A 20,278-nucleotide genomic window follows, 5' to 3' on the forward strand; every position below is an offset into this window, starting at 1 on the left:
TTTGGTACTAAAAAGCAGCAAAATCCCCTTAAAGTCTAAGAGTGGGGGGTTTTTTGCCTTCCACATTGTCTCTGGCTTTTGTGATAGAACGTGTTAATATTCTAAAAAGTCATCTTGAGGGGGAAGAATTTAATTGCTGGAATGTAGGAACAATCAATGTATCACTCGACATTCCGGGATGCAGTTGGGTAGTCAGTGGGGCGACTTCATCCTTCCTCTGAGATGCTGTTTCATTGCAATTTAAAAGGTTTGAAACAGCTCTGAGATTTATTTTTATTTTAATGTTACTCTGTTCAAAATTGCGGAGGAGCAGAAGCTCCTACAAGGCAGTTTGTCTTAGTGGTAGTTTTATCAGGGAATTTCTCTTTTATCCCTTCTGGCTACTTATCCTGTCTTAGTAATTCAGTCTTCTTGTAGTTCCCCTGGTTTTGCAGTGTCTTCTGGTTTTAGACTTCTTCCCTGCAGCATATTTTCTCCTCATCTGTCAAAAAGCTGAGCTGATTTTTGGTAAAACTTCCCCTGGAAGCAGTGCTTTAGGTGGGTGCCTGGCATCGAGAGCTTCCATCCAGCTGGCTGTTTTGGTGGGAAATTCGGAAGAGCCAGACCTGCCTGTTACAACCCTTCCTCTGTCGGTAGGGAAATGCTTAAAATCTGTGTTTCTGGACCCATTTCATTTGAGCGTTAGAGGTAGAAACTGGAAGGTTCCGTAACTGTAAATCTGCTGACTAGAAATCAAGTTTTTAAAAATTTTTCCAATTGGACTTTTTTAGCTAATGACACAAAACTAGTTTCTCTGATAGAAATGTGCTGTGTTGTACCTTCCCAGGCTGCCCAGAGCAAGAAACTGCAGAGGTGAGCTCAGAAAAAGGCAGGCAGGGGATGCTTTATATGCTTTTAAACATTGCTATAAAGGAAAGGTAAATTAGTTCCTTCTCCTCCCTGGAACAGCAGCATTGTTCCCTTTTCTGGTAGTAAGTAGAAAAGATGGAGTTGAAGTTTTCCATCCTTTTTTGCTTCACTTCTAGGCAGTTGGGAGATAATGCATAAACAAATACAGGTTTTCTGCCCAACTCAGAGTCCGAGTAGAGAGTTAAGGGGCGAAGGGGGAAGTTCTGTGCTTTCAGCCCTGGCCAACACTTGTACCTTCATTTTAGTTTGGATCTTCACTGTAATTAATAGTCATCTTTATACATTTTTATCCGTGCTATATTGCCTGATTTTTCTGAACTACTGTAATACTGAGATGCATTTGTTTTCTTCTTATCTGCAATGCATGAAAATATTCAGTTGGCTTTTTTTAGACTCTAATGGAGGAGGACAATGAAGTTTTCAGTGTGAAACACATCATCAGACTCGTGATGACTTCATGTCCTGCCTCCCGCTGTATCTGTTACCCCTTCACTATAACACAGCATGTGCCAAACGGGGCTCTTGGCTGATAAACTTTAGAAGAGGAACCTCTGCTTTGGAGAAATCAGAAATAATATCCTTTTACTTCTTGCACCTGATTTATTTCTAGTGAGCAAACCTAGTGAGCGCTTCCTTCTGGAGGAGCGATTTCAGCAGGTACCAACCATCTTTAACAAAACCTTTGAGCGGTTTGTCATCTTTGATGTGTTTGACAGTAACGAGCAAACCCGCATTGACAGTACAGAACTTCCAGAGCAGGTCTGCTAAAGGAGCATTGTGCCGTGCAGGTTTTAAAACTTCTTCACTAATATAAAAGTATGTAAAAGCCCGGGTAGGAACGTCATTTTACTGCTAAAACTCTCCAGATTGACTCTCAATCTCGTTCCCTTTGCTATGCACAATCTCTCGCGAAAAATTACTTCCCAAATCCAGTAGTTACCACTCTGAAAATAAATTTGAAGTATGTTGACTTGGATAGAAAATGCTAAATATCTCTATTGTGAACATGAAGCTCCCCCTTCTAACCCTTCCCCTCCAAGAGTGACAGCCATAATACTGACCATAATCATCTATTTTTGATCTGAAAATGTTAGACTTTAGAAACAGGGGTCTGTTGAATTTTATTAATTTAGTGAAGTTAAAGTTATGTTTTCAAAAACACTTTCTTCGTGTTATTGAAAAATCAAGGCTAACAATTAATCTTTCATTAGTGAATAAATCATCACTTTCACTCAGGCAAAAGTGGAAATACTAATATTTTTAACCTACCTATAGATAATACACGCGCTGTTCCTGCACGTGTCGCAATTAGCCGTGTCTTGACCAGTCCGATACGAGAGCCTACAAAGACAAGAACACAAAGTCATTAAAAAGTAATTTGTTTTAACATGTTTTTGCCTTCTATGATTCTTGTAATAGAAATAAGAACTTCAGAATTATTTTCTTAACTTTAATATTGACTACAAAAACCTAGCCATTAGGAAACCAGGATCAAAAATAACATATTCAGCTTCACTGGACAATGAGACCGTGAAGTTATTTTGGAAAATGAGGCTTTAATGACTGCAAGGAGAAAATGAAAGATTTATTTCCATTATCTTTTTGTAAATTAAAAGGGAAAACAAGGAAACCAAGTGATGTGAACCTCTTTTTGCATAAAGCTTCTGTAACTCTCACTGTAAAGGGACGTGCTCAGTTTCCACAGAGGTGACGGTGCTGATTTGCTGGGTTTGCTTCTGCTTTCTCAAATAAATCAAGGCTTTTCCTCGTTATTGGTGGATGCATACAACATAATACTGAAAAATGGCATCTATTTAGAAGTTCTGTGCCTCCGCAATGAGGTATGAAGATCTGTTGTAGGGATGTTTGTGTCTTAAAAGGAAGAAAATGCCATTTAAATAACATTTGCTGTATGCATGTAGCCTGTAGCTATTCCTTGTCACGCTTTGAAGTCTCTTACAGCAGCGGCTCTTAATTTACCTAGGTATTGCCTCAGACTTGGTCAAGTTGAATTAAAAAGGGGGTTTTTTTAAGGCATACAAGTACTTTTTTGTGCATAGAAATTTCATTAAAATAAATATATTAAAAAGAACACAATTGTCTACCTATCAGCCAAATGTTCTTGCATGCAAATGAGTTTAAAATGAAAATGTTTTGAAAATTTTTAAATGAGTTTAAAATGAAAAGTCAATGTTTATGTATTAGTACTTCCTTTTTTTTTTTTTTTTTTTTTTTGTAAAATCACAAACAGACTCTTTTAAAGTTAGTATCAGTTTGTGTTAAACAGACTGGTATCTGCAAAGTTTCTTCATAATTTTTTTTTTTTTTAAAGAAATGGGGAAATACCTCATCTGTGGAATTGTGAAGATGCAGACAAGAGACCTGGTTGAGATTAGTGAAGGGAACACTTCTGAAGGCAGGGTCTGCCCCGAAGCCCAGGACCCACCTTACCTAAACCCTTCAACTAATTGACCTCAAATAATTCAGGGGTGGCTTTGCTTGACAGGGACATCTCTGCACCTCCCCTGCCCTCGCTGTGGGGAAAGAAAACCCTTTCCTTTGCTTCCCTGACAAGGTAACAATAATGAAAAATCCAACATCTGCAAAAAAGCTGACTTAATTTTTATGTGACAAAATATCAAACCTATATAATATAAAGTATTAATGGGAAATGATACGACAAAACATCAAACCTACATAATGTAAAGTATTAATGGGAAATGATACACAACCTGTTTAATGAGCCCGTCCCTGAGGTGGAAAATCAGCATTTCCCAAATGCTTCAGGCTATTTAGGCTGCCCCATCCCTGGAGGGGTTCAAGGCCAGGTTGGATGGGGCTTGGAGCAACCTGGTCTGGTGGGAGGTGTCCCTGCCCAGGGCAGGGGGTGAAACTAGATGATCTTTAAGGTCCCTTCCAACTCTAACCATTCTATGATTCTATGATTTATTTATCTTAGTGAATATACTCTTTTCTTTGAAAAAGATCACCTGGTCTCGCGGCACTTTTCCTTACTATTTTAAAGGTTTGAATATTGGTTTAAAAGTTTATTACATCACTTAATATTTTATATAGACATACTTTTTACTTTTAAGAAAAAAGGAATTTATCAGTGTGAACTTGAAGGCGGGGAGTGAACCTGAGGTTTTATTGGAGGGAGCTTGTGGTCACAGGTGACAGTTCTACTTCCCCTCTGATGACTTTGATTATCAGTCGTTGGGGGTGGTGTCATGGCAAAGTGCTCTGGGCACGGCAGTAGCACAGGGAGCAGCTCATAACAGGGTCTTTTTATTATAAAGACTTCTTTACCTTCTGAAAGCAAAATGCCAGGTAGAGTTCTTGCTGTTCTAGTTGTGTTTGATTATTTGAAGAGAGCTTGGAACTCTATGGGTTTGAAACTTGGTATCAGGTAATAAGAGTGGCCTCAAAAATCCTTTTAATCCAGAGAAACATACTCAAATTACCTAGATTGCTAAATTTTGATACCACAGCAAAGCCAGGTGTGCAAAAGAACTTCTACAAAGTAAATTTTCTATATTATGTACTATTCTTTATGGGGAAAAACCCCGTACTGGTTTATATTTGATTATATTTACTTCTTATGCTCTCTAAGAAGAGTGAAGTAGTATCAGTTTTTCATTTCCCCTTTTACAGTCTTTTGGAAGTTGACGTTCAAATTACGACCACACTATTAAACCTGGACTTGTAAAATGTTTTTCCAAGCTATTGATCAAATACTAAAAACTCTTACTGAAGATACAACACTTGAAGTTTCCAGATCAGTTGACGAAGGCTTTTATTTATTGAGGACATAAAGGGTAGTTAATAACTGTCTTCAGAGGAACACGGCACCGTTGTCTGTGCCTCTCTATAGGTAAAAGGCTGCGTTGGGTGCCAAGTTGTTGTTTTGGGGTGATTGTTTGGACATTAGTTTCCAGTTGGGACATTTTCATTCATCTTTCTACGCCTGCAAAGGCACAGTTCAAAGACACAGTTAATTATCTGGCTCGTCGATGAACAACCGGTCTCTGCTGTTCCTTCCCAGTGCTGCGGGGTTTGCCCTGCCTCTCCTCGGCAGTTCAAGAAATAATTTAATATAAGGGTTTTTTAATAAGTTTTTCAAAGGCCAGCCTTTACAAAAGCAAATTGTAGTATACAAGTCACTTATCCTGCTAATACTTGTCCCTGCTGTCCTGGATTCTTGTGAGAGGAGCCTGGTGACAAAGAGTGACAGTGACATCTTATTTGTGGAGTTCCTCAGGAAAATGGTTGGGTGTATTTTAGGGACTTGCCTGGTGCTTTGAGGGATTTGCTCTAAAAGAGCGAGGTTTCTGGCAGCAGTTGTAAAAACAAGGTGGCCAAGTCATCTGTTTATAATGAATCTTGACAAGTCTTTATTTTTATTTTTCCCTCTAATTGGGGTGCTTGAGAACCACGGTTTTCACTGTGGGACTGGGAAAAGGTTGCTGTGATGGTTTACCAACCAGCTTCCAGCAGCACCACCCGTGTCTTAACAAAACAGTGATATTTTAGTATTTAATCACCGAATGCTGATAGGCTGGGTACTTATTTAGCAACAGCTATAATGTATTTGGTCTTAATATGCCAGTTCAGCCATGACCTGTAGCCCTGCTTCCAGAACTGGCAGTGCTTTTGAGCTCTTTTTTTAATAAGGTGTCATTTACACTTTAGGTTAATAAACTGTCTTAAAATTGAGTTTTCAGTATTTTATTTAAAGTAGTTTCTAAAGCGTATGATGATCTTTAAATGCCCAATAATTCCAGTCTTTCAAATACTTTAAAAACATATTTCCTAGTTGATGGTATGAGGCAGGCTCGTTAAGCTGATGAAAATGGTCCTTTGATATAAGTATTTAAAAATTAGATGATACTTGGAGGATAGTTTGAAGTACTGATTTCTCAGCTTACGTGTTCAGCACTGCTTGGTTTTAGCATCATTGTCATTCACAAACTGTTTACCCTGATACTTCTTTTTTTTTTTTCTAGTCAGATGTAATTTATGATGAACTTTTCTTAAAGCATCATTTTCCGTATTGAATATGTTCAGCTTTTCAGAGATGATTTTCATTTCAAACTACGGATTTAGTAATGTTGCCATCTCTCAACCGCCCTATTAAAGTTCTTTTTAGGCCCTAAGAACGTTCCATGGTGTCACAGTGCGTGGTTTCCATAAGGCCGTTTGACAGCTCTTTAGCCAGGACTGTGTTGTCTGAGTGTCAGTACAGTAGAAATTCAATTATTTCTATATAAATTAAACTTCCTGAAAGAATTCAGTTGTTGATACCCCGGGGCTTTGGACTTTCACTTTCTTGTTTTCACATAATTCTCTATCTAAACACTTGCATGGAATTCATCTACTTCGTGCCAGCAAAGCTTTTACTCTTGGCGTAGCGTTTCCGTGTAAATCTTAGGGGATGAGGTTGATTTGCAGAGCAGACTTAACGAAGAATTAAGGTTCGCATCAGTGTTAACCACTAGAAACAGTTTGTGAGCCCAGTCTGGAGAGCAGGTTCAGGACAGCAGAGTTGTGGGTGATTATGCTTTCCCTGTGAGATGAAGTATTTTGGATAAGCTACTTTTTTCCCTCCCCTTAAAAATAATTTTAAGGGTATTCCAGTGTAGAAGAGCTCAGGTTAGAGACCAGTAACTTTTTTCTTCATGGGTAAACTAGTCAGTGTTTTAAAAGTAAATCCTGTAAAATGTGAAGTTTTACACAAAACAAAGATTCCTAAAGGAAAATTGTTTTCTTTTGAGGGAAATGAAGGTTGGTTTTGGTCTGTTTTAGATCCAAAGCGGAATATTTCACTTTGGACCAAGGGAGACGCCTGGGAGCCAGGAGTTCCCCCAAGCTACGACTCCCATTGGCAACGTACCTAATGGAACAACAGTCTCAGCACTAAGCCTTGCGGCTCCTTTTACCAATGTTAACATCTTGATTTTGGGAATCAGTTTAAGTATAAAAAGTGTTACATCTTGTAACTTGTTTCAGTTTCTCCTTTTTTTTCATCCGTTCTTGGATTGAAGGAGGTCTTGGATTGACCAAGAAGGTCCATCTCGATGACCTTGAGGTTGTGCTGACCCATCTGGTGGGTAAATTGGGGCACCTCTGCTCTGCTGCTGCTGCTTCAGGGTGTGGATGTGCCCGTGATGCCTAATCACTCACAGGAAGAAGAAAGTCCATCAACCTTAAAGTGAAATTGAGATTGAGATACAGTTATGTTTTTTCGTACTGAGGTGTGACCAAAAATTGTGAATGTTGAAGGAAAGGTTGTTGATTTTGCCCTGCTGGTTGTCTTCCCGGTCTCATCCTGGCTTTCCTCATGTGGTGTGGTTTCTTGGGTGCTCCTCTGGGCTTTTGGACAGAGTTCTGCTTGTTTGTGCTGCAGCATGGACTGCTCAATTCAGATCTCCTAAAGGATGCAGCATTTGGAATCTGCTGGTGTTAAGATGCAGGGGCAACACTTGGCATCTTCCCCTTCTAACGCAAGTTCGGTCTTGATGCCTACTTCTGCCTGCCATGAATACGACCACACCAAACCTGCCCCCTTCCCCTACCCATTGGCAACTCCTCAGTTTTTCCTCAGGGATCATAGTAAGAAAAATGTTCTAGTTTATATTTGGAAAAATATTTATCTTGTGGATGCTGAAGGAAATATTTTATTTTAATTACAGTGCTTTCTGGCTAATTGGCTAGAACCTGTACTACTTTGTGGGGGTTTTTTCTTCCCAAAAACATTCTTTGGACTTAAGTGTCGTTTCTTTTTTATATATATATATTTTTTTTTTTTTTTTAATCCTATCACTATTAGAAAAGTAAACATGGTCCTGTTCATTCCTGGTTCGATGGGGTGGATGCTGATTTGCAGGGAGGGAAGTGAATGCATATTCTGGGACGTTTAATCAGCATCCCTGATATGCATGTTACTGCTGTGTTTCATACCACTTTAGCATCTAACGGGTTGTGATATACTCATAACGAGAAGTCATTCTTCCAGTGGCTTCTCTCTTTGATACCTTACATCTTGTACTATCTCTTTTCGTATGGGTAGGATTAGTCTCAGGTATTATGGGGTGCTGTACGGTCCAGGTCCTGGAGAAAGGATGGATGTAGGTGAGTGTATTGCGATGGCTGCATCCAACCAGCAGGGTCACCTTGGGAAGGGTATCTCACCTCCACACTCGGTTTTTCATGTATGCTCGCTGTCTACTTTCCATATTTTTTCAGCAGGCTTTCATTTCATTGCATTTCTTTTAGCATTCTTGGCACAACCTGAGCGTAACCTCAATTAACACTTCCAAGTATTAAAATATTATAATGAAGAGCAACCGTTTTGCTGACATGGACTGGCAGTAACTAATAATAGGCTGCAATTTTCAAAGCAGCCGAAGGGAATTACACCCTCTAAATCCCTGTGAAATGCAGAATTTGTGCACCTGCTTGAGGCTTTCTCTTTTTTTGAAAATACCAACTGTAACATCAAAATCTTCTTTGCATTTGAGTAGGTTTTTTTTCCTCGTATGAATTAGAGACCCCATTGAGCTTAACGAGGAAAGCTTGGATCTGTATATGCTGATTTTCTTTCGATTGTTCAGTAGGTAACTAGTGAAGGGGCACTAATTCAAGCATCCTGGACATCTATTAAAAACAAACGAAGAAAAAAAAAATCTTACGAAGCAATTTGGAAGGATGGCTCTGTTACATCTGGATGTCTTCCCTTATCTGCTGGGACGTAGGGAATACTTCATATTAATTGAGTTACTTAATGGCATGATTTTCCAGAAGTGGCTGTGCTTCAGAGTGTGTTGATGCTCAGATGGGTACACTCTTTAGATATATTGCTGTTTATCACGCTTCTGATGTATTACCACCAACAAGGAGGATAAACAGACTTCAGGATTTTTTTTTTTGTTGATGTTTTTATTAAAATATAGTGAAATAAATTATCTTAGGAAGGCAGTGGTCCTTTGAAGTGGTTTTGAAGTGACAGTTCTGGCCTTGCTGAATAGCTGAGGAAGTGTAGGCCATGGTTCTCCTTCAGTCTTTGTATAAATGGGTATTATATTGCCATGCATGGCCTCATCCTGCTGGGACTATTGATAGCACAGCTAGTTAAACACGCTAATACTATCTGTCTTTACAGAATAATGGTTTAAAATAAATAGTCTGGTAGAGAACTTCCTAAAACCTTTGTTTCCTGCTGTAAAGTATTACAGAGCTAATATTGCTAATAACTATGCTTCAAGAGACAATTATCCATACTTACTATTAACATAATTTGCCCTTTGGCAGAATGAGATGACTTCACTATGTCACGTGTGTGTTAGTTGTCCTTATGACTTGTGCAAGTCAAGTTTGAGCTACGTAAACTGCAGGGAAATCACTTGTATAGGTTTTGCAGGTTAAAATAAATCCTACTTAGCCAAATCGGTTTAGTCTAACCTCAGGAAGATTTGCCATTCTAGCTCGATGGAAAGCCTCATAGAAACACATTTCTATCAGCAAAATCATGTTTCAGATTAATATCTGCCTCTGGTTCCCTTAAGAACTTACCTGCTGGTTTGAGGGCAGAATATATGTACAGGTATAAAACACCTCAGGTCATCCTTCAGCTCAGATAAAGGTGTTCAGAAAAATCACTTGCCCAGTAGAGAAAATGTTCACTGCTGCTTTGTTCCCACTACATTCATAACTACCCAATTAGCAATTTTCATTTATAGATGCTAGCGGTACAGCCCAATAAAAATCAAGAACGGTATTATGCTTTGAGCAATTGTCTTGAAGCTTTTTTGTTTGATGTCTGCAGCTGGATGCAAACACTGAATTGTTTCATGCTTTTCAGAGGTATGTTGGGGTTTGGGGTTTTTTTCCCCTTTTTAACCTCCTTGGCTTTCACCTGAAGAATTTTTCTTCCCTCCCTACCCCAGCGCTTGTTGCCTTTGCTGGGCTGGTTCCCCAGCACCAGCCCTGGGAGTGTCCTTGGTGTGTCTCCAGTAACCATGGGCCCCTTACTTGCATTCGGGGGGATCTGTCCCCCTTTATGTGACAAGGTAGGGGTTACCTCCACCAGAAGAAGTCCTTGGTCTACTCAGAGCACATAGAGAAAGAGGTGCTTCCGTGTGTCCTAGGTTTTCTTGTGCTGTGTTTAACTATGTTTGCAATAGATTAGATTGGCTGTGTTACAATTACAAGTAGAAGCCAACTCTCTGTTACTGTGCTGTAGCTCTTTGCAGAGACCCAAGAAGGGCTGTGGAGCTGCCTCCTACCTCTAACAGATCCACCTGCCTGGAAGCTGCTTAGAAAAGTCACATGGACCTTGTAGTCAGGATTTGCCTTCATGGCGATTCCTTCCCATACTGATCTGAAGTTATCAGCACAGCTTTCCTGGGAACCATCAACATCCTCAGCAGCTGCAGCAAAGCTCAGTTTGCTTTTGGGGTGTGTTTGGAGCTGGGGAGTACTCACTGAGAGCCACACAGGTCTGAGCAATACCAGCTACGTGCCCCTGATCTGAATGTCACCGTGCCAGAGGCATTGGGTACTTGGACACAACATTATCCTTTCCTTCCCTGTACACCAGTGTAGATTAGAGGCTGACCTGCTGGAAACCAGCTCTGTAGAGAGAAACCTGGGAGTCCTAGTGGACCACAAGTTGCCCATGAGGCAGCAATGTGCCCTGGTGGCCAAGAAGGCCAATGGTCTCCTGAGGTGCATCAAGAAGAGTGTGGCCAACAAGTCCAGGGAGGTCATCCTCCCCCTCTGCTCTGCCCTGCTGAGGCCATATCTGGAGCACTGAGTCCAGTTCTGGGCCCTCCAGTTCAAGAATGACAGGGAACTGCTGGAAAGATTCCAGTGGAGGCTACGGAGATGATCAAGGTATGGGAGCATCTCTCTGCTGAGGAAAGGCTGAGAGACCTGGGGCTGTTCAGCCTGGAGAAGAGAAGGCTGAGAGGGAACCTCATCAATGGTGAGCAATATCCACTGATCAGTGAGAATGGCCAGGCAGCCCATGACTGCCATCAGAACAGCGGGGAAGACGCTACTTGTCATGCTGGGTACAAGTATGTTTTAATACACACACAAAAAAAGCAAAAGAAACACTGCACAAATTCACTAACTCATTTTTGAAAGGTTTTTTTATCTGAGGATGAAAGCAGAGCATCCTCTGATGCTCTAAAACAATATCAGAATCTCTTTTCCACTTTTTTTTTTTCCTGTTACTGTTATTACAGGGCTGATGTTATTCATTTGGTTTCTGAAATTCTTTGAAATGTATGGAAGCTCAATGGTGAAATTTTTCAGACTGTTTACAAGACAGTAGTTTGTCTTTTACTGAATTCTGACAGTTGGAAGCAGATGACTAATTTTCTTTTTGAGGTATTTGCACTGTGGGCATATGGCATGACTCCCAAGACAGCAATTCTAGTGCTTTTACCCCGTAAATACATTTTATGTTATACGCAGGTTAGTTGGGGAGTGAAGGGTTTTAAAAAAAGATACATATTTTAATAGGTCTGTCTAGTGATTTAAAAAAGAATCCCTGAGAATGGAGAGAATTAAAATGTATTTCAAGTGAAAACACAAAATCTTACAGGAATTAGGTATGTACAAGGTCTACCATCTCCTTGGATATCTGCGCCTCTGTCTCATCAGAAAAATCAGGAGGTAATTAAAACATCAACTCTTTGTATTAATAATAATTCAGGGAATTTGTTTGCTCTGGCTGAGTAGCATCTGTATCGCTAGTGTATAATTCTTAGGCCAAGCGCTTCCAGCACGTTACGGGGGAGCACATTCCGTGATCATGCTAAGATGAGGTCTCTTTACCCCCTGCATTCGGAATCTTCTGCTGTGATTTACTCCTGACCTGGGAGCATCACGACTTGGATGCCCTGGGACCTCTGAACCCGCAGCTCATCATCGGGTCTGCTGCACCCATCCTTCTACTGCAGCTTCACAGCCTGTCACGTTCCTCTTCCACCTTCCCATCTCTTCACCCTCAAATCCACCTAATTTTAAAATTAATTACTTCTGTGGGTGATTTTTGGGACTAGCTGGGGCCATGTGTTTGGTGGTATAGTCACCAGGCAAAACTCCCTGCCTGCAGCTCATGCCCTCGCACCTCCCTGTTGCTCCGACCCAGAGCGGAATTGTTTCTCGGCTACAGAGGGATTATTGAACTCCTTGCCCTGTGGAACTATGCTCCTCATAGCCCTTCATAAACCACGGCCCGCAGATTCATAACTGCTTGGTTTTAATGCAAATGAAATCCTCTCAAGCGAGCAGACCAAAGGGTATTTCATAGCTATGAACTAATAGTGCATTTACAGGTGAATAACTGTATTAAAACACAACACCTTGGGTTTTGCTTAACTCAGACTTTTAAATTAAGAAGACCAACAGGCATTGTTTCTATAAAAGAGGGAAGACAGGAGAAATAAGTCGTCTGTGGTATTTTTTCATAATTTCAAAGTGATTGAGATTCCAGTGCAAGCTCAAATACCCTGTGTGTATTACATATATAAGCCCACACCAGCTTACAATAATAACTACATCAGCCATACTTTATGCAAACCAAAGAGCTTGCTTAAAATTCTAAATATTATGCAGTAGCATGAAATTGAGAACATAAAGTACGATTGCTGGCCACTGAGCTTCCTCATTGTGTGGTGCTTGCAAGAAGGATGGGGAATTGCATGGAGGAAAAAAAACCAGCAGGAAGGACCCTGGAAGCGCCAAACTGTTTTTCTGTTGCAGTTTGAATAACTATTTGCAGGTCTCAGTACTTTCTATTTTCTGATTTCCTTAAATAGTGGTAGTTTGAGATGTCACTGCAGTACGGGAGACTCTAGAGCAGCAGTTTGACATTCGCTTGAGCTTTGCACACAGATACTCAGCAAGTCTCATCCCTGGGATTTTTTTCTGAGCTTGTATGGGTGACAGTGAGGTAAACAAATCTCTTCGCATTTACCAAAGAAATGACCTAAATCATGCCAAGTTGAACTATTCCGGAGTATAAATTGCCAAAACCCCTCTGCTCATCTCTACAACCCAGTCTCTCGTGCTGATGAATTATTAGGCCACACTCAGCTTCTACCGCGTCTTCTCGGGATATTGGAACAAAGAGAAAGAAAATTGTAGTATCCCCAGTACAGCGCTGTTTGTCCTCTTCTGGTTCATTCATGCAGCAAGTGGTGTGGTGAAAAACATCCTCCATCATTTTCTTATTAACAAAAGAAGGCTAAATACATCTGGCATGTTTGGAGAGATGTCCAACCTGCCCTTGAACGGTGGTTTTCCGTCTCGGTTGCCCTGTGACACAGCTGATCCCGATCTGCTGCTCCTATGTTGGGACTGCTCTGCATGTTTTAACTTGGTTATCTATTTACTCATCTATCTTCAGAATTCCTCTGTATTTGCAAAGCTCAAAATTAAGCCATTAAAATCCAAAACAGCGTAGACCACCTTAGTTTTTTCAAGGTCTGAGCTGAGAACGGTTCCTGGATCTGTAATTAAACCAGGAAGCCCGTGGCGACACAGGGAGGATGAACAGTCACCTGCCCAGGAGCTCTTTGCTTAATTTTCCTCCAGTTTCTGAACTGGTCCACAGACATTTGAATCCAGCTCAACCTCGTCATCGTTGCTTCCTTACCCTCAGTTCCCTGAACGTGTTGCACAGGAGCTTTCTCAAGACTGCATTGCATATTTATGGCTTAATTCCGGAAGCGGGGTAGCAGGGACCCTCAACAGTTTAAAAGCAAAACGACCCTCTTCAGACAAGTCTTTTCACTAAAATTGTCCACAGTAAAAATCCATTTTTCCCACGTTGGGATAAGAGATAAGTATATCTTTGTGTAAGCACAAGTGCTCACAAGTAGGTGTCAATTAGAAATCTGGGGATTAATCTCTCGGTGAACAAACAGCAGTGAGAAATTTGACGTTATAAAGCTCATTTTTGTCTCATTTTTACATGACTGGGTGGTACCTGGCTCATTGCTCTGTCTCTTTGGATTCTGATACGACCGACAGTCAAAATGCAGTTATTAAAGGATTACTCTAATTGTGTAAAGTGAAAACTGGTAATTCAGTACCTAAATAACATCCTCTTTAAAAGACTGATATAGCAGAAAACCTCTCCTTGCAGGTATGTAATTTGGACAGCTCGGTGACAGTTGGAAACGCTTCCCTTATGATCTGCGGTAATTCATAAGGATATATTTAGCAAGAACATAGTCTGCTTACGCTTTTTTTTTTAAATCATTCATTATAAGGCTTCACCGGTGTTTCCAGATTTGAATCGTGAAAGTTTGCTTTTATTTTAACTTTGTGTCACTATGGCCCATTTGATGGAAAAGTCTTGAACTTTAATTTCACTTCAAAGCCCAAAGTGCTGCTGAACCCTGCGGAACCGGGGAGGTGTTAAGGAATGATATTTCCTCTTGTTTTTGAAGTCTGTTGAATACCAACTAGATAGAAGTCAATTTATTTTTCGGAATAGTTTTTCTTCAAGTTATGCCTGTATAGTAGATGCAGATAAATAGCTGGAGTAGATCAGCAAAACAAGGTATATTTTCTGAGACTTAGAACGTTCCTAGTATAACTTTTTAGAAAACAGAGTAAACGTTAAGATCAAGTAACTTTGTGAAGGAGATGATGTTTCTTTTTTGTTTGTCTTACATCTGTTCCACATACTGGATGCTTCTAACAGTTCACTTCTTGTTTTCATTGATGAGCATTTGGTTGTTCATAACCTGCTCCTGCTATATTCCTACCAGAGGCTGTTTAATAGCTGTAAGGTAGCTATGACAGGCAAGTTATTTAACACAGTGCTCTTTATCGCCCAAGTTATAGAACCTAGGTATTCCCAAGTACCTATGAAGTATGTTCCAGGAATGTCTGTGAACTGTGGAAGTTTGCCCTTTTTATCTACTCTGACAATTTGATCTGAAGCTTTGATTATAAGCAACAGAGTAAATTTGTCCGAGTCTAATGAAAAATCCTATCCAAAATATAAATCTCATCAAGTTGTGAAGGCCTGTGGAATACTGTGCTCTGAAATACTCCTGTCACCTGCCCTTGTAGATCTAACTCCAGGTTGGTTTTTAGTGATCTAATTCAGAAAAACATGTAATATGATGTTAAACCATAGGTGATGCTGGGTCTTTTACCTTGAATGATACTGAGTCTTTTAATGATTGATCTTCTATAATCAACTTTCCTTTGGGGTTCCTGAGGATCTGCAGTAAGGGGGCTCAAGGATGCTCATGTGGGCTGAGGGATGAACCGCACGTGGGAATGAGCACAGGGCACGGGAAGAGGACCCGTCATGGGGTCCGCATGCAAAGAATCCACCTTAAAATTGCTTTAGTTACCTAATGGAAAAGCATAAATGATCATGGAATGCACTTGGTTTGAATAGGGCTCAAAGTTTATAATGTGACACTTTGGGGCAGTGACGAAGCCTGACAGTTCAGCTATTAATAACTAGAATTAAGTGTATACCTGCAGAAAGAGAGGGAGCAGTTATACAGACGGCTGTAAGAAGAGGAAGAGAAGGGTGTTCTGTTGCTGTTGGAACTAGAAAATAAAAGCTGCTGCTATTGTAGTCGAATGCTTCACTCCAAGACTGATCTTTGGAGAAAGAGCAGAGATTAGAATTTTTAAAAATCACCCAAGGATCACAAGAGCCACGAAGCACTGATTTGTGCAAAAATTATTTCTTTTCCTTGACTAAGGAAGACGCATCCGAAGAGATTTCCCGTCTCTGCCTAAGAAAGGTGAATTGTTACAATTTCCAAGGAGTTTTGGTGTATCTGTGTTCGGGAACGAGCTGTAAATGATGCACACTCTGAAATACACAACTGTGGTGAGGGTGAGGTGATGAGGATTTAGGAGGTGGTCTCAGGTAGAGTAATGGTCACAATGAATACGACTGCTCCGAGGAACCAGGCAAAACAGATGGATATAAAGATCACAGAGTTGAAAATTAAGCTGATCATCGTAGTCCTGTCCCCAAGGGCTGCTGTTACGGTCTCCTAAGACCTGGTGGCACTCAGTGTCTGACACAATTTGTGCATCACAGCTGGAATTTGTTGTATTCTTTCTGGTTTTCATGTATTTATTTGTGGCGCAGCTCTCTTCTGCTGTTAAGCTTATCTATCTGTTGCTTCCCTCCATTTCCAGGTTTTCTCTTAGAAACTATTTTCTTTAACTTTTCCTGTGCCAGGTCTGTAATTGAAAAAGCAAAACAAAACTGAAGGGGGGGGGCGGGAATCCCAAATGAAACCATGTTGTGTCATTCCTGCAGCAAGCCCATTACTTCCAAAGGCTCTGCTTTCAGAGGCTGCATTCTTGTAAGCTCTTTAAGTGTTCTTTTCTCCTCACGTGAAATAAGGAACTCCCCAGTTTTTAAGAGTATTGGCTGGTGTGTGTTGATGGATTGAGTTAGACGGCAGAGGTTGTTACTGCCTTTATTTGCTCTGTCTCCTTCGCCTGAGCCGAATCGCTGGACCGGGCTTGAAGTAGCTTCTGAAAAAGGAGAAAAGCAAACAATCTGGGCAATAATTGCTTTGGCTCTGTGACTTTGATTTGCCATCATTCCCAAGTCAGGATGATAAGTTTACGCTCAGCTCGTGTGACCTTGAGGACGATGGCTCACAGCGTTTTTGAGACAGAAGTATTTGGGTGAGGATGCTCTCTCTGTGCTGGGCAAAGCTCTCCTCTCCTCTTTGGTCCAAACATCCATCCAGACACACACAGTATTGGTTTATTTTCTGCTTAGAAATGATAATGCAAGACACAAATATCCCTTATTCGTTGGAAAATGTGAAATGACATTTAAATTCCCTCCATAGGAACATGTTCTTTCAAAGCCTCTTCGAAGGAGCCTGGGACTGTTTGGTTCATGAATGTTTGTGGAGAGCTCTTTAAATTCTGGAACCACTGTCAACTAATAAATTAATATAAATTATCTCTGAAATAGGTTCATTTAACTCATGTCTAATGTGTAGCATTTGGCCTGTCAGAGTCAAAATACTGTGACTTATTTTTTGTACGGCAAATTGAGTACTTTGTTTACTAAAACTGCTGATTTGTTGTATAATGAGAAGGGCCTAGATTACTGTTCCTTCTCATGGGAAGGATTTAAAGGGCAGGTCATCGGTGTTCTCCAGCTGCAAAATGTTTTTGATTATCTGTTCATCTCCTGTTACATATTTCATAGGTAGTAGTTAGCCAGGTTTTGGAATTAGCGACTTGCATTTTGCTTTCAGTCCTGCTGTCCTTAGTGATGCTCCATAGAGGCAAACGGAGCAGAATTTGGCCTGTTTAATTAAATGCACTGTATCTAGAGACAGACAAATATCTCCATCGTTGATATAGTTCGCTAATCGTTTACTAGAAGATAAAGCAAACATCATTCGGAGCATAAAACCTGTTCTGGTTTGTAAAGCTGCACCTTGCGTCGTGTAATATTCAACATTTTCCCAACTTTGAGCTGGAAGTCTGAACTGAAGCTGCAGCTCTGTTACTTTTATTCATGCCTGACTTAACACAAATGTCGTTGAATGCCTTTTGCTGTGAGGTTGGGTTTTTGTGTAGAAGCTTCCACATAGTAAGACAGAATTACCATTTTGCCAAATATTTAGTAAATAATGAAATATACAGTTTTAATAGTTTCTTTTGATCTTGGGGGGGTCACTGGCAAGCGATAGTGGTTCCTACCCCTGATGGTAAGAGCTGTGTTTCCTGATGGCCTGAATTTTGCATTCTGTGCTCAATAATTGTGGCCCGATCCCAGGCGGGAGGAAGAGAGGTCACTCCACACCTCGGCTGGTGGGGTGTTAGAGCTGCCCTGGGCTTCTCTTTCTCCTCCCCTGGCTTTTCCTGTCCCTTTCAGCAGAGCCAAGCGCTGAACGATGCTGCTAATTGCAGATAATGTACTACTGACATTTTGAAAAGTATACATGGACGATATTCACCCAAAGGATGATACCACGATCTTCAGAGATGCTGATACAATTTTGCTGGCATAGACTCATTTAGTGATGAATTGCAGTAATAGCAGTTCAAGACCTACAGCATATTAGTGAAAATGAATCCACTGAGCACTAGTCCCATGGCACTAACACAGCACTTGAAGAACACAGATTCTCTTGAAGGGAGAAAAATCTGGTTAAGAGATCTAGCTGTGGGTTTGGTGTTTTGTTTTATTTTATTTATTTATTTATTTTACCAGCAGTGTGTTATTTATATTTGTTTCTTGATGCATGTTATTGTAAAGAATTTAATATACATAAGAAAGCCAGGAGAGTGCCATAAACACAGAGTACTGTTCTCTGTTTCAGCAGATGTAAGACCCTTATGTGCTACAGTAAGCAGAGACAGAGCAGTAAAACTACTTTTAATTTCTTGCTATCAACTGACCTAACGCCGGTTATAAATGGAAAAAAGATCAACATGCTAAAATTGAGATGTAATAGTTAGTGTACACACTGCTGGGTCTCTGGCAAAAATGTTGTAGAAATGGAATGCAATAATAGGAAAGAATTATTCTAATAAAAGGATGGGGCAACCTATTATTGAAATAGTTGTCTAATTTGAGGAAAATAGGGATAAAGACAGGCTTTGCGTTATTAATGGTTGGTGCTTTGCACAAGAACAGGGTGTTCTTTCAGCTCTGGAGTGTGATCAGTGGAGAACAGAAACGTCCCAGGCATAATGGTGGGCTCCCTTGTGCCATCTCCTTTAAAATCAGCCAGGAGCTAGAAAATTAGAGGGATCTGGAATACAAGAATTCCTAAAACATCTCCCTTCCTCCTTCCCTGTCTCTACGTCCATCATGGGTGGGGGCATGTTTGGGACATGCCTGGAGCGTAAGGAAGAGTACCTTAAAGCAGCTCCACGTAGAAACCCTGTTCTGCTCTTGGTAAGTTTTAAGGCGTCACTTTTGTACATCGTGTTTAAAACAACCCCCCCCCTCTGAAATCTCACTTTGATTTGTAGATACTTTGCTTCCAATTTTTATAATTGACCTAGAATTAACACTGGTGTGACTACCACTGGTTAACAGTTAACACCAAAGAATCAGTAAAACATTTTAATTGTCCCTTCCATGTACCAAAACATGTTTGAAAAGATTTAAAAACGTGTGATGTATCTTTAGGGGGTGATTTCACCATTGCTGGGGAACCTATGGGGGGAAAGTAAAGGAGTGCTAATAAATAGGCTCTTTTTGGTCACACATAATGTAGTTTTGCAGACTTTAATACTCAAGTCTGTGTTTGTAAGAGGCAGTAGAGATATTGTGAAAAATTGGGGTTTATGGATAGTTCCACTATCTTAGGCCTAATAGAGGCTACAGCTTTGTCAACTGTAGTTGAAGTTGACAACTTCAGAAGGATTATTTGAAGATCTGAGCAATCGATGATAGTTTGGGCAAGACCTCTTTTGTGCTGAGGGCAGGGATACGCTCCTAATGTTGGCTACATTAAATGGGTCTGCTTACATGAGAGCAATAAAAAATATAAGTATTTGCTGCACCTGTTGCTATACTATCTTTAGGAAAAGATAAAAAATTGATATATAAGTGTATGCAGTACACTGGTTTTTACAGCAGATGACTGTGAGTGATGTGTGTGTTCATACACAGGGTTCTCAATGATCAGATGATGAGTGATGATGAAGAAATATTTTTCTATATTTTGTGATTTGACAAGCAGCATACCACTTTCTTTCCAGTTTCTTTAAGTTAAGAAAGTGAGGAATACTTTTTCTGAGTAATAATTAAAATAAATATAAACATCAGTAAGCCTGTGTTGCTTTCAGCTAGATCAAGAAGCTTCTCAGTCTGAAGATCCAGGATTTGACAAGGTATTCTAAAAATACTGTAACCAGCTGTAAAGTAAACTAACAATGCTGAAGCTGTGTTGACAGCATTGTCCAACAGCTAAGATGATTTTTTTAATGAAAAGCATTTTGATTTTTTAGGATTAACAAGATGTTTTCTGCATTCCTAGAGAAAGAGTTGAATTACAAATCTTAAGATATACCCTTGACTCAAATTAAAACACGTGCTGCTTCAAGTAGCAAGAGCTGCTGGTTGATAATTTTAAAATCCAGATTTCTTCTGACAAATTATGATTTAATTACAGACGTATTTAAAAACACAAACAGTGCACAGACATTTTGAGGTGCATTCATTGAATAAAGATTACCAAACTAAGGCAAGTAAGCCTGATAAATGCTTGTTAAGATAATGTAAGAGAGGGTTAAACTGTGTAGGTAAAGACTAAAGGGTGTACTGTGTTATAGTAACTAGTATTTGTAATGCCTTGTAGGTTGATTAAAGTAA

At 40.1% G+C, this 20,278-nt stretch overlaps 2 protein-coding genes across 2 annotated transcripts in view; one reads left to right on the forward strand and one right to left on the reverse strand.

Moving 5' to 3' along the window:
* DOCK1 (dedicator of cytokinesis 1) overlaps positions 1-20,278 on the forward strand; it is a 298,792-nt gene that overhangs the window by 107,377 nt on the left and 171,137 nt on the right. The window lies entirely within an intron of this gene.
* The window catches only part of INSYN2A (inhibitory synaptic factor 2A), a 28,863-nt gene that overhangs the window by 6,513 nt on the left and 2,072 nt on the right, over positions 1-20,278 (reverse strand). The window contains exon 2 of the mRNA XM_074159129.1: positions 2,179-2,250. Within this exon, the coding sequence (XP_074015230.1) occupies positions 2,179-2,250 (72 nt within the window). The remainder of the gene's footprint in view (positions 1-2,178; positions 2,251-20,278) is intronic.

Source organism: Numenius arquata, chromosome 15 (assembly GCF_964106895.1).
Source record: "Numenius arquata chromosome 15, bNumArq3.hap1.1, whole genome shotgun sequence".
Classification (NCBI taxonomy): Eukaryota; Metazoa; Chordata; class Aves; order Charadriiformes; family Scolopacidae; genus Numenius; species Numenius arquata.